Source organism: Oncorhynchus gorbuscha, linkage group LG22 (genome assembly GCF_021184085.1).
Source record: "Oncorhynchus gorbuscha isolate QuinsamMale2020 ecotype Even-year linkage group LG22, OgorEven_v1.0, whole genome shotgun sequence".
NCBI classification, from domain to species: Eukaryota; Metazoa; Chordata; class Actinopteri; order Salmoniformes; family Salmonidae; genus Oncorhynchus; species Oncorhynchus gorbuscha.
The window spans coordinates 12,306,159-12,321,252 of record NC_060194.1 but is presented as its reverse complement, the minus strand read 5'-3'; the positions used below and the strand labels follow the sequence as shown (position 1 = coordinate 12,321,252).

Below are 15,094 nucleotides of genomic sequence, written 5' to 3'. Positions count from 1 at the left end.
GACCAGTAATAAAGGTAGCAGGTTTGAATCTGCAAGCCGACTAGGTAAAAAATCTGATGATGTGCCTTTCAGCAAGGCACTTAACCCTAACTACTCCTGTAAGTCGCACTGGATAAGAGAGTCTGCTAAATGACAACAAAAACATGTAGGGCTAAAGTGACTAGGAAGCAACGTACATCACGAGTTAGTTTGCGGTCCATAAAATAAAATAACCTATAACAATAGCCTACTATACAGGAATTTAAATGAATTCACTCAAACATTTCCCAAGGGGCATTTAGGCTACAGTTTAGATGGGGGCATAAAATTAAAAAGAAAGAACATCCCTTCTAACGTTATTGTTTCACATCCAATCTGTGAGACAGACTCCACCCTGTATAAAATATGGTCAAGTCCTTCCCACCTATCCATAACCAACCATGTTCATTCACCTCCAACTATCAACAGGGATCATACCTATCACTTACAGCGAAGGCAACACAATGCTTTTCACCTGAGAGGATTCAAAATTAATTTCGGATTAATTTCTATTGAAAGATCACAGACATTTACTTTAACCATGGACATTTTCTTATAAAATGTGGATATTTCAAACTAGTTGATTTCTTTTAGAATTCGCTGCAGATCGTTTCAAAGGTATACTTTTTTGATTGGCAACGTTTCAACTGGGCACCAGGTAATTTAGATGATGATGTCTAGGTTGCAGCTATTGCTCCTGTTGTGGTGCGCCATCGCCCTCACTTGGGCACCAGTCGCATCCAGCGATGTGATGGAGAACTCTTTGACAGATGTCCATGATGGAATTAAAGAGCAACTAGAACAGACCGAGGGACCACTTCTGGATGATGAGATGGACAACCAGGAGAACGTTTTAACTCAGGTATTTACGACCTCGCTCTGAATTTGTTCGGATTGACAGGCTAGTTTTACGCATAGCCTACCTATACAAAGCCAGGTGCGACAGTTAATCACAGGGGTGAGGAAGAAAATAGCATTTTCTCAAGCATTATAATTCATAACTTTTGAGTATAGAATAATAATAATTGATACTTTATTGTCTATGAATATTGGCCTGGGAAAAGTTGAACTATTATGTTGCGCACTTATCATGCGTAATTACACACGCACACAGAGCATTGCCATTATAGTCAGTTTTGGCGTTTTGCTATGAACCATAAAGCATCTGCAATGCGATAAATTGACGGTGGTTGTTTTACCCAGCAAACCAAAACTGGTTCTTTGAACGTTCCCAGAACATTCATTAGGTTGCCCCAAAGGTTTTTACACAAAAACGGTCCAGTTGTGCTGATGATTATACAGTGTTTGTATAAATAATTTGCCTGATGTTGCAAGAACATTCCCAGATCCCATTTTGTTATTACATTACCTGGAAACCTAATAAGAACCTTAGGTGAATGTTCTGCGGGTGGTTCTGCGGGTTGTTGTTACAGACGTTGTGCACAACATTCCAAAGAAATTTCGTATTTTTTTAAAAAATTCTGGAAAGGAAAAAAACATTTTGTTATCAAAAAAATCATTTGAATGGATTTTGAGATGTTTTCATCCTAATGTTAGATAAAATCCTAACTGGAACTTTATAGGAATGTTAGCTAATGTCCTGTGAATGATCCCGGTCTGCTTGGTAGTTACTTTGCAAGTGGTTAAAAAATTGTTGTTGTAAATTAGTCAGTTGTTAGTCATTAAACCATTTTCAATGTGCAATGTGCATAGAGTATTTGGTATCTGAGAGATGAGATGGTCGTTTTTCCTAGGTAGGACTAAATGTATGCATTCTCATGAATATGCTGTGTTGTTCCATATAAGTAATCCATTTAAATAGTTACTTATATCCTATAAGTAATTGCACCAATGCATGGGTCTGTGTGAATTGTGTAATGCTGTGCTCCTTCAAACGGTGGACTACCCATGCTCTACCCATGCTCTACCCATCTCTCCTCCATCGTAGCTGCTGGGGGATTATGACAAAGTGAAAACGCTGTCCGAAGGCTCAGACTGTCGCTGTAAATGTATTGTCAGACCCCTGAGCAGAAGTGCCTGCCGGCGGATAGAGGAGGGTGCAGCAACGGCTGAGGACTTTTACACCGTGGAGACTGTGACGTCGGGGCCTAACTGTAAAAAGTGTGCGTGCATAGCCCCGCCCTCTGCTCTGAATCCCTGCGAGGGAGATTACAGGTTCAAGAAGCTGCAGGAGGCGGGGAAAGATGACATCAAGGTAATACACAAGCGCCTGCATCTCTCTGGAGGGGAAACAACACCACACCGGTTCCTTCTTAGAACAACCCCCGTCTGTGTATTATCTTTATCAAACAAGGAGTCCTTTCCAGTGGAATATTTACTCAAACTGTACTTGATCTGATGGAAATGTCCACGTCATAAAGCGGGTATTGAATACAGCGTACATGACAGTAAGACTTTACAACTAAAATAACATGGAAAGATGTACTGGGATGGATTCTGACTACTGTGATCTTGCTTTTACAGCTCTCAACAATAATGGAGTTGCTGGAGGGAGCGTTTTACGGGATGGATCTGTTAAAGTTACACTCAGTTACAACTAAACTTCTCAGGAGGGTTGACAATATAGAAACGGTTCGTATACTGACACTCGTACGCAAGTCACAGTCATAGCTTATATACCTTAAAGTCTGTGGTGGTGGTACTGGCTTCTCACCCTTTTACTTTGCCCCTGTCGGTGTCCAGACCTTTTCTCGTAACCACACGGAGAAGGAGAAAGTGAGTGTGAGGAGCCGCTCTAGTGAGGAGAATGAGAGAGAGAAGGAGAGAAGAGCACAGCAGAGGATGGAAAAGAGAAAACGTCTAACTGAGCTGAAGCCGTCCCTGCAGAAGGATACGGCTGCAGCCTATACTAACACAGAGGTAACGGCGCACACACACTATGATAACACAGAGGTAACGGCGCACACACACTATGATAACACAGAGGTAACCAAGGCTGTCAGTCACTCCAGATGTAGAGTGGAAACAATGGCGAGGGATTAAGGTAGCCAGTAGCCTGGCAGCGTCTTTAATACAGTGGCGAGATCCAAACTAGTCTGGGGTCTTGACTACAACAGTTTTCAGACAGCCCAGAAAACAATGACTTAAAATGACCGTCTTACTTTGAACCTCGACTGCATTCATTTTCACAAAACCAATGCGATCAAAACCATAGCATTTGGTTCTGTAGCCTAGTATTACAATTAAGAATCAGAAACAGAAACCTTTAGTGCCATGCAACAAACAAATGGTTGCTAAGAACTTATTGTGTAGTCACAGTTCAACATGTATAGTACAGTTGTCTCACTAAAAGCTTTACGAAAACACATGTGATTTGCTCCTTTGTGATTGGATCCTCCTAAAGAAGAAGTATGAGGAGCGCTACGTGGGGGCCAAGGACCAAGGGGCCACCAGGCCCATGCTGAAGAGGAGCCAGCCAGAGGACAGGGAGGAGCCCCAGTGGCCCCTGAAAGGCAAGGTGGGGCCCAACGGCATGGTCATCAGAGGGGTGACCTTCTACAAGGCCAACACAGTGGACGATGGAGCCGCTGAAGAGCTCAGTAAGTCAATTTATATACTGGACAGAATACTACAATAACTAACATAGCAGTAGTCCATCCAGTTCAGAACATACAGCAAACCTTCCCATTGATTTTAGTGTTGAAAGCTTCTTTTTTAAGGGGTGGGTCTCTACATTGGGGCTATGCCTATAGACATGTTTTGTTCTGGGTTTTTAATAGGACATTGGAGAGGCTTCTTGAGTATATTGGTGTAAATGCTTCTTAACCCTTTGTGCTGCTCATTCACCACCAGCAGCAGAGGAAGCCCTGAGCGGTGATGGTTCCATGGACCTGCTCATCGATGACCAGCTACTGAGACCCACCCAGCCCAGACCTGTGGCAGGACCCCCGACACCTGCATCCCAAGACAGGAAGGGGAACCCAGATGACCAGGCCACTGACACCCCCAAAACAGCCGCTAGTCCCCAAAGGAATCCCATTACATCTGCCCCTGGAGCTACCGGGACACCATCAACCACTGTTTCCATCCCGACCACCACCACCATTCAAACAAACACTAACACACCGGTTGCGACCACCACAACCACCATTCAACCAGCGACTACCACAACCACCACTCAACCAGCGACCACTAGAAAACTTGAAACCTTGTCTGTTTTGACCATGTCTCCAACCACTGCACTGCAAAATGTCAACAGCACCACAGCTCCGACCAGCAAGGTGACTAGTGTGCCCAGACCCAAGCATCACATCAGCTGGACAGAGGGCCACTCAGAGGTTCCCTCGGCGACCCCTAAAGTCCCTGGTAAAAAAAAAAACTTTGGTTGAGGGGGAATTAGATTTTCCAAAGTCACATTTTAATTTGATACTTTTTTCTGGTGGAAAATAGTGTTATTTGTTTGAACTTTAAATACTTGAGGAAAGTACATATGTTGTCTTTATCTCTGTATGTTTACTAACAGGCCTGTGCAAAGACACTTTGGCCACCATCTCTGACCCAGTGACCCATAATACCTACGGCCGGAAGGAAGGTGCCTGGATGAAGGACCCGAAGGGCAACGGAAATTTAATCTATGTCACCAACTACTACTATGGCAACAACCTACTGGAATTCCGCGACATGGACACCTTCAAAAAAGGTATTCTCACAATTGACTAGTCCCAAAACCGAGTTGCTGTTTAGGTCCTGGGTGCCAAGATTACATGTAGTGGTGGAATTTGAATCGTGCGATGCGCATTGCTAAATATATAGAATACTCTCTTACTTCTGCATTGTCTTTTTTCCTGTCAGGACGCTTCACCAATTCCTACAAGCTGCCGTACAACTGGATCGGCACGGGCCACGTCGTATACAACGGAGCCTTCTACTACAACCGGGCCTTCTCCCGTGACATCATCAAGTTTGACTTGCGTCTACGCTACGTTGCGGCCTGGACAACGCTGCACGACGCAGTGTTTGAGGAGGAGGAGGACTCCTCCTGGAGGTGGCGAGGACACTCGGACATCGACTTTGGGGTGGACGAGAGCGGCCTGTGGTTGGTGTACCCTGCGCTGGACGAGGAGGGCTTCCACCAGGAAGTAATCATGCTAAACCGTGTGAACCCGGCTGACCTCAGCCTCCAGAGTACGTTCAGAACAGGCCTGAGGAGACACTTCTACGGAAACTCCTTTGTCATCTGTGGCGTCCTGTACGCGGTGGACAACTATGAGCGTACCCACGCCAATATATCCTACGCCTTTGACACGCACACACACACCCAAATGATCCCCAGATTACCGTTCACAAACAACTACACGTACACGACGCAAATCGACTACAACCCCAAGGACAAAAAGCTGTATTCATGGGACAACGGTCACCAGGTGACATACGATGTTATATTTGCATATTAAAAGCTGTGGAGTAGTGCTAAAATAAAAAGGGACCAGCACTTTTTTTGTATAAAAGTTTTTAAAAATATATATAAAAAAATGGTCTTAGTGGATTGTAGAGCAGTCTACATGGCCTTTATGTGTTGTACTGTATAATCCACATTTATGTTGTTCCAGGCTCCCGTGTTGTCCCAGCGCATGTTGTTGTATTTTATATAATGGTCATGGTCTTTAATTGCCCAAAGGGCAGCAAGCAAGATCATTCAGCGAAGCAAGACAAGGTATTTTCTTACTGCTTCTTAGAAGTTTAAAGTGTATGTTGTATATACATCAATTAAAAAAGAAAACTGTTAATAAAATATGCATTCAAACATGAATGCTGACACACAAACAAGTCATCAATATTAGGACTTGTTACTGTCCATGGTTTTATTTCTGAAAACCCTTTTGAAGGTACTGCAAATACCATGACAAACCTTTAAGCGACTCAAACAAAAGTAGGTCATTATCACACCCTCGTTTGACACATTTCAAATAATGCAAATCATGGCCACATCTCACATGATGTTTGTATGATATATACAAATGAGTCTTGCGTATAATTGTTTGAATGTCTCATTTTGCTCAGTCACCAACATGGCTTTAAAAAGCAACAAGCATAATATCACAGGATGGGTCTATTCACTTTTAAATATGTGCAATATATCTTGTTAACATGGCTCAATTCCATCAATAGGGTCCAGAATCAATGAATGTTTTGTATTAAGCTATTTTCAATTTAGTTCCATTTTTGCTCATCTAAAAGAATGCTATAGCAGTAGGGTCAAGACAGTGAAGGTTACCAAAGGGTTCAACTTTAAGTCCACTATTTATTCTACCTAAAGACCTACAGTAGATGCCTGCACTGGCATTCTGTCCATTTAACATGAACCAGACACTCTAAACCAAGCAATATGGAAGTAAACAGTTGCTGGACAACTTCTTAAGAAGTCTTAATAGATTTGGAACATCTGAGGCACAAGGACTTGTGGAATGTGGAAGACAGAGGATGTGCAAATCTGATGCTAAAATGATAGGTTTTTAGATTGCCAGGCCTTTTAGGTAAGGCCAATTTCAGGCAGAGTCTGATAGAACACCAACCGATGCTGATGCCTTTCCGTTGGCATGGGTGGATTGGAAGTCAGTGGTGTTGGCGCGTAGGATCTCTGGGATGCTGGAGGTTTTGATGTGGAGGATCTTGGTGTCCATGACCTCACAGTCAATCTGCATCATCACCTCAAATGTGTCGTCCTTGATGACAGAGTCTGTAATGGAATACGATAAGTCCAAAATATGATTATAATGAAAATCAAAACCATTCATTGGTTTATATTCAGTTGTCTGGAGTCTAGATGCCTCAACAGTCAGAAGCCACATCTGAAAGTTTTATGTAGTACAAGCCTCAGCACCATCAGCACTTTTTAGCAGACATCTAATGTTGTTGAGTTTCATCACTGTATAGGCCATTTGAGAGGATCTCCTGACAAAATCCCATTATACTGTCTCTCCATAAGGATCCCATCCCAAAAAGTCTGTCCCCTTTGTACTCTAAATCCCAAATGTAATAGTCATTATCTGGTTCACCGCCTTCTCTCGGAGACGCTGTCTGGCGTCAGGTGGCTGAGGAGCCGGCATTACTGCTGCAGGGTGAGCTCCGGCTCCTAGAAGAACACCTGCTGAAGCCATCAGCCACACAACCACCGGAACGGCCAGGTTCATGTGGCTTAGCTAGCGGGAGGAATTTACTAGCACATGGAGGGATCGGGTTTTGGATCTAAAAGGTGATTAATGTATACGGAAATGACATCGGAAAGGTTACTCAGCCGGTGCATTTTGCAGACACGTGGTGCTGTAGAGCGAGGGAGGTATGTGGGTGTTTTCTACTGAAGCAATAAGACCAGAGGAGGTGTGGTATATGACCAATATACCACGGCGAAGGGGTGTTCTTACGTCCGACGCAACGTGGAGTGCCTGGACACAGTCCTTAGCCGTGGTATATTGGCCATATATCACAAATCCCAGAGGTGCCTTATTGCTATTATAAACTGGTTACCAATGTAATTAGAGGCAGTAAAACTCTGTTTTGTCATGCCTGTGGTATACGGTCTGATATACCACAGCCTTCAGCCAATCAGAATTCAGGGCTCAAACTGCCCAGTTTACGATATAAGTTTGATGATAAGAATGCAGCTGATTTGGATGGTCCTTCTGTTTGTGGTCTGAATATCTGATTGAGAGAGAAAATAGATGGTCATAGTTTTCTCTGCCGACGGTCATGGTTTTCTCTGCCGAGTACAGAGAAAACCATGACAGTCAACTGTGAAGACTGTATGTAAAACGGAGCTGTATACAAGTTATAAAAGACTCTGCATGCCTGCATTCATGAGATAATCCACTATATAAAAAAAATATTACCCAATACAGTGAGATAAATATGCCTTGTACATTAAATTACATTGAATTTAACACATTATTTTGTTACTGTTCTTTTTCAAGAGTGCTGAATCTGACAGACAGTATTTCTGTCCACTGAATCAGAGTTTTTGAATGCCTGCATTGTCTCTAGATGACAGTTTTAAGGTGTTCAGTTGTTTGGGAGACAGATTATTATTCCAAATGGCACACCTGTATATTGATACAGACCATGAGCCCAGCTAATTACAAATGGCACACCTGTATATTGATACAGACCATGAGCCCAGCTAATTACAAATGACACACCTGTATATTGATACAGACCATGAGCCCAGCTAATTACAAATGGCACACCTGTATATTGATACAGACCATGAGCCCAGCTAAAAACCTTAGCCAGTGTGTGTGCGTGTCGGCTACCTGCCCCTCTGAAGCATAGGCTACTGTAGCCTACAATACCTTACAAGCGCGATTCAGAAATTAAGGAGAGATGTTAACTTGGATACGTTTTTTTCAATGCTAGTTAAGGATAATATTGTTATCACGTTTCACATTGGATGTATTTCCTTACAAAACGTTCTGACGTGTTTTTAACCTGAAAAATGTTGCGCCTTACGCATTAAAACACCTTTTTATTTTTTATTTGTTTAACTAGGCAAGTCAGTTAAGAACAAATTCTTATTTTCAATGACGGCCTAGGAACAGTGGGTTAACTGCCATGTTCAGGGACAGATTTGTACCTTGTCAGCTCGGGGGTTTGAACTTGCAACCTTCCGGTTACTAGTCCAACGCTACCCTGCCACCCACCTATAGCATGCCCGCTCCAAACTGCTCTATCTGCACTGATTGGTGAAGTAATCTACTATCGTGCTTAAAAAAGGAACAGAAAGGAACGATATAATCCGGCATGTTTTTCGGGGGTTTGAACCGGTTCAGAACTTTATTTTGCAGGTCGAAATAGTGGAATCGAATGCAAACAGTAAGCGACTGGAAATAATTTAGGTTCCAACCCGATACAGACCATACCAGAGTACCATAACTGATTCCAAATATCACCCTTGTTGATACACACCAGGCAGGTCTACTAATTCGAGTCAGCCCACAGCCCCTCATCTCACTCCCCCCCCCAAATCCCTTTCTGTCAGCTCCCCATCCAGTTTCCCTTTGGGGTTACTCGGTGAGATGGGTCTTTGGGTGAGACCAACCAGAAACATAACCATGTTGACACGGCAAAGTGAGGTGGCGTATTTCAAATCATGAGGGAAAATACTCAATTGCCCTTCATTATCCTTCACATACCATGCAGTCCCTTCAACTGAGGCCAATATTGGTTATGATAAGGTTACCCAAAAGGTCAACTGGCATTTTTGCACAGTATGTTGCAGACCCGAAGAGTGATTCGGAGGACAAATCCACTGTTTTATTAGAGCAGTAAGGAATATCAAAGACATTTCTACAGATGGAAGCTATTTATGGCAAAAGGGGGTCTTTCTAAACAACCACACTCTATGGCTGGGGCAAATTACAACCTACCGTTACAATCATCTGGCAATCACAGTGCATTCGGAAAGTATTCAGACCCCTTGACTTTTTTCACATTTTGTTACATTACAACGTTATTCTAAAATTGACGAGGAAAATATTTAATTCAATCAATCTACACACAATACCCCATAATGACAAAGCAAAACATTTTTTTGTGTAAATTTTGGCAAATGTATTAAAAATAAAAAACAAAAATACCTTATTTACATAAGTATTCAGACCCTTTGCTATGAGACTCGAAATTGAGCTCAGGTGCATCGTGTTTCCATTGATCATCCTTAAGATGTTTCTACAACTTGATTGGAGTCCACATGTAGCAAATCCAATTGATTGGACATGATTTGGAAAGGCACACACCTGTCTATATAAGGTCCCACAGTTGACAGTGAATGTCAAAACAAAACCAAGCCATGAGCTTGAAGGAATTGTCCGTAGTGCTTTGAGACAGGATTGTGTCAAGGCACAGATCTGGGGAAGGGTACTAAAAAATGTCTGCAGCATTGAAGGTCCCCAAGAACACAATGGACTCCATCATTCTTAAATGGATGAAGTTTGGAACCAGCAAGACCTTTCCTAGAACTTGCCGCCCGGCCAAACTGAGCAATCGGGGGAGAAGGGCCTTGGTCAGGGAGGTGACCAAGAACCCAATGGTCACTTTGACAACGCTCCAGAGTTCCTCTATGGATATGGGAAAACCTTCCAGAAGGACAACCATCTATACAGCACTCCACCAATCAGGCCTTTATGGTAGAGTGGCCAGACGGAAGCCACTCCTTGGTAAAAGGCACATGAAGGCCCGCTTGGAGTTTGCAAAAAGGCACCTAATTCGGACTCTCAGACCATGAAAAACAAGATTCTCTGGTCTGATGAAACGCAGACTGAACTCTTTGGCCTGAATACCAAGCATCACATCTGGAGGAAACCTGGCACCATCCCTATGGCGAAGCATGGCGGTAGCAGCTTCATGCTGTGGGGATGTTTTTCAGCGACAGGGACTGGGAGACTAGTCAGGATCGAGGGAAAGATGAACAGAGCAAAGTACAGAAAGATCCTTGATGAAAATCTGCTCCAGAGCGCTCAGGACCTCAGACTGGGGTCGAAGGTTCACCTTCCAACAGGACAATGACCCTAAGCACACAGACAGGACAATGACCCTAAGCACACAGACAGGACAATGACCCTAAGCACACAGACAAGACAACGCAGGAGTGGCTTCGGGACAAGTCTCTGAATGTCCGTGAGTTTCCCAGCCAGAGCCCAGAATTGAACCCGATTTAACATCTCTGGAGAGACCTGAAAATAGCTGTGCAGCGATCTGCAGAGAAGAATAGGAGAAACTCCCCAAATACAGGTGTGCAAAGCTTGTAGCATCATACCCAAGAAGACTCGAGGCTGTAATCGCTGCCAAAGGTGCTTCAAAAAAAGAACTGAGTAAAGGTTCTGAATACTTATGTAAATGTAATATTTCCGGGGTTTTTTCTTTCTAAATTTGCCACAATTTCAAAAAAACTGTTTTTGCTTTGTCATTATAGGGTATTGTGTGTAGTTTGAGGGGGGGAAACAATTTAATCCATTTCAGAATAAGGCTGTAACGTAACAAAATGTGGAAAAGGTCAAGGGGTCTGTTACATTCTCCAGTTTTTGTTGTGGGTTTGTATGTGTGTGTATTTCAGGAAATGGCTTCCTGGAATCCTAAAGCAGCTGATTGGTCGGCCCCATCGTTGATTGGAGCTCTGACCCTCCCTCTCATCAGGGGAAACAGCAGTCTCATCAATTACCAACTCTTTCACCAGCTTGATAAAAGCCAGTGTTCCTTCGTCAGGGGGGAGGAGCTTCTTTTATGTCCTGTGTTGGTTGTTGGTCAGTGAAAGTTTTGTTGGTATTATTGTGTAGCCGCTCCTTCAGAGGTATGTGTATGCCAATAGGACTTAGTGTTTTTGGTTATTGAAATTGGTACTTAAAGTATTGGTAAATTATTCTCTTTCATTTGTTCCCAGGAAGGGAAGGGGAACGCACCTTGGGAGAGTTTAGGCAAGAGGCCTGCGGGCATACATTACCTGTAGTATTGAATCTGTCTATGCACACGAGGTAAGACCTGTGCGGACCACCAACTTTAGTGCGCCAGTTGGTGCTAAAGTTTAGGTAAGAAGTGGGAAGGCAGGGAAGGCAGGTAAGGTAAGGGAGTCTTTAATTTGTACTTTCTTTCCTTTGGTTCCATCCAGACCTTTTCCCCCACATTACCGTGTAAACTGTATTTTTCTCTGCCTCTGTCGTCCTTCCTACGCACCTACGGTCACATACTTTTTTCACTCCACGGGGAGTTGCGTTCCCTCCTCCAAGAGGCGTACGTAACAACATCTGAATACTTTCCGAATGTACTGTATATGCAGACACCTCTGTGCCTCTCCAAGGATATTATCTAATGATATGCAATAAGCATAAGATATCCTTTCAACAAAGCCATAAGCACATCAAACTAATTCCTCTCTGGCATCCACTGCTGCACGTCCCAAATAAACTGAAAGCAGGAGAAAGAGTGTGAGAACAAGAGAAAATATTTGTCCGGATATATATATAACCTGCTCAACAAAAAAAAGTGTACACTAAAATAACACATCCTACATCTGAATGAATTAAATATTATTATTAAATACTTTTTTCTTTACATAGTTGAATGTGCTGACAACAAAATCACACAAAAATTATCAATGGAAATCAAATTTATCAACCCATGGAGGTCTGGATTTGGAATCACACTCAAAATTAAAGTGGAAAACCACACTACAGGCTGATACAACTTTGAAGTAATGTCCTTAACAAGTCAAAATGAGGCTCAGTAGTGTGTGTGGCCTCCATGTGCCTGTATGACCTCCCTACAATGCTCCTGAGCGCATGCTCCTGATGAGGTGGCGGATGGTCTCCTGAGGGATCTCCTCCCAGACCTGGACTACAGCATCCGCCAACTCCTGGACAGTCTGTGGTGCAACATGGCGTTGGTGGATGGAGTGAAACATGATGTTCCAGATGTGCTCAATTGGATTCAGGTCTAGGGAACAGGTGGGCCAGTCCATAGCATCAATGCCTTCCTCTTGCAGGAACTGCTGACACACTCCAGCCACATGAAGTCTAGCATTGTCTTGCATTAGGAGGAACCCAGGGCCAACCGCACCAGCATCTGGTCCCACGGCGTCTCCGTCTATTTTTCAGGTGACAGTTTTCTTATCTAGAGTTTCTATAAGTATTCTTTGTCTTGCTCAGGAGTACTTTCATAGTGGAAGTATGACACAAATACAGTTTACTTGTGTTGCTGAGAATTCTGGTATGTTTTGTTACCCATGAATGTATTTTTAATCTGTTGCACACTGACTAACTGAAGTGATTTTTTAAACATCTCATCTCGGTACCTAATGGCAGTCAGACTACCTCTGGCGAGCACATGGAGGGCTGTGCAGCCCCCCAAAGAAATGCCACCGCACACCATGACTGACCCACCGCCAAACCGGTCATGCTGGAGGATGTTGCAGGCAGCAGAACGTTCTCTCAATTGGATACCAATTTCATGGTATCCAATTGTTGTAGTAGCTCTTGTCTCATCGCTACAACTCCCGTACGGGCTCGGGAGAGACGAAGGTTGAAAGTCATGCGTCCTCCGATACACAACCCGACCAGCCGTACTGCTTCTTAACACAGCGCGCATCCAACCTGGAAGCCAGCCGCACCAATGTGTCGGAGGGTAAACCATGCACCTGGCAACCTTGGTTAGCGCGCACTGCACCCGGCCCGCCACAGGAGACAAGGACAAGGACATCCCTACCGACCAAGCCCTCCCTAACCCGGACGACGCTAGGCCAATTGTGCGTCGCCCCACGGACCTCCCAGTCGCGGCCGGTTACGACAGAGCCTGGGCGCGAACCCAGGGACTCTGATGGCACAGCTGGCGCTGCAGTACAGCGCCCTTGACCACTGCGCCACCCGGGAGGCCTAGCAGAACGTTCTCCACGGCGTCTCCAGACTCTGTCACGTCTGTCACATTTGCTCAGTGTGAACCTGCTTTCACCTGTGAAGAGCACAGGGCACCAGTGTCGAATTTGCCAATCTTGGTGTTCTCTGGCAAATGCCAAACGTCCTGCACGGTGTTGGGCTGTAAGCACAACCCCCACCTGTGGACGTCGGGCCCTCATACCACCCTCATGGAGTCTGTTTCTGACCGTTTGTGCAGACACATGCACATTTGTGGCCTGCTGGAGGTCATTTTGCAGGGCTCAGGCAGTGCTCCTTCTGCTCCTCCTTGCACAAAGGCGGAGGTAGCGGTCCTGCTGCTGGGTTGTTGCCCTCCTACGGCCTCCTCCACGTCTCCTGATGTACTGGCCTGTCTCCTGTTAACGCCTCCATGCTCTGGACACTACGCTGACAGACACAGCAAACCTTCTTGCCACAGCTCACATTGATGTGCCATCCTGGATGAGCTGCACTACCTGAGCCACTTCTGTGGGTTGTAGACTGCATCTCATAATACTACTAGAGTGAAAGCACCGCCAGCATTCAAAAGTGACCAAAACATCAGCCAGGAAGCATAGGAACTGAGAAGTGGTCTGTGGTCACCACCTGCAGAACCACTCCTTTATTGGGGGTGTCTTGCTAATTACCTATTATTTCTACCTGTAGTCTATTCCATTTGCACAACAGCATGTGACATTTTTTGTCCATCAGTGTTGCTTCCTAAGTGGACAGTTTGATTTCACAGAAGTGTGATTGACTTGGAGTTACATTGTGTTGTTTAAGTGTTCCCTTAATTTTTTTAAGCAGTGTATATATATGAGAGAGTATGGATAGAGGGTGCTGAAGGTACACAACAGGGTGGCAGGCATCTTAGCGGTTAGAGCGTTGGGCCAGTAACCGAAAGGTTGCTTGTTTGAATCACCGAGCCGACAAGGTGAAAAATCTGTTGATGTGCCCTTGATCAAGGCACTTAACCCTAATTGCTCCAGGGTGGCCGTTGATAATGGCTGACACTGGCCGTGACCTCTCCGAGGTTGTCTCAGTTGGGATATGCAAAAAGAAAAAAACACATTTCCAACATACACATGCGTATTAATACACACTTGTACATGTGTGAAATAGGAAAAATATAAGCAAGCAACAAGCCGTCCGCGCACTGTTCTGTTTTGTAAGACGATGCACAGCTGCATAACAAAGTTGATCCATACGACTCGGAAAACAGGTCATGGAAAGTTTCAGACCATTAAGAGTGTAAAGAGGGTAAGAGAGGCCTCTGCAGTGCTCGATTCCTTGAGGGGCCTCCCGAGAGGCACTAACGTATGTTCACAAGGGCCTGGCTGATAGCCATGACGGTGGGGCTCCTGGATTGAGGGCAGCCGTTCCACGGAGGACTCCAAGGAGGCCCCTGTCTGTAAGGGCTGAGCTCTGAGAGACAGTGTGGTTGCGGAATGGATACACCATGATAATAGATCCAAAGCACAGTGGTCTCACAGCACTTACTGCTGAGCATAGAGCTTCTATGAGCATGTTTCTATGAGTTTCTACATGGGGAAACCTTTTCCAAACTTTTCATTTTATACATCTTAACAAAACGTTTGAATGCTAATCATAGTACATATTATGGCAATACTCAGTAGCTTAAGATTACAGACCTATAAAATGTATCAATAATGAATCATAACTGC

The 15,094-nt window shown here is 44.3% G+C and overlaps 2 protein-coding genes across 8 annotated transcripts in view; one reads left to right on the top strand and one right to left on the bottom strand.

The window, feature by feature from the left end:
• Nucleotides 1-422: 422 nt before the first annotated feature.
• Nucleotides 423-5,802, top strand: LOC124009296 (olfactomedin-like protein 2B). 3 transcript variants are annotated; one of them, XM_046320951.1, is made up of 8 exons: nt 423-880; nt 1,967-2,233; nt 2,503-2,610; nt 2,722-2,898; nt 3,386-3,578; nt 3,832-4,344; nt 4,502-4,678; nt 4,831-5,802. In XM_046320951.1, the coding sequence occupies exons 1-8, from the start codon at nt 686-688 to the stop codon at nt 5,430-5,432; spliced, it is 2,232 nt and encodes a 743-aa protein (XP_046176907.1). In that variant the 5' UTR covers nt 423-685; the 3' UTR covers nt 5,433-5,802. The 3 variants fall into 3 exon arrangements, with proteins under 3 accessions (XP_046176907.1, XP_046176905.1, XP_046176904.1); XM_046320949.1 differs by having other exon boundaries at nt 3,383-3,578; nt 3,835-4,344; XM_046320948.1 differs by having other exon boundaries at nt 3,383-3,578.
• A 7-nt stretch (nt 5,803-5,809) lies between these two features.
• LOC124009297 (cyclic AMP-dependent transcription factor ATF-6 alpha-like) overlaps nt 5,810-15,094 on the bottom strand; it is a 48,053-nt gene continuing 38,768 nt past the window's right edge. For all 5 annotated transcript variants that reach the window (XM_046320956.1, XM_046320955.1, XM_046320954.1 and 2 more), the window contains exon 16: nt 5,810-6,715. In XM_046320956.1, the coding sequence (XP_046176912.1) occupies nt 6,525-6,715 (191 nt within the window). In that variant the 3' untranslated portion in view covers nt 5,810-6,524. The remainder of the gene's footprint in view (nt 6,716-15,094) is intronic.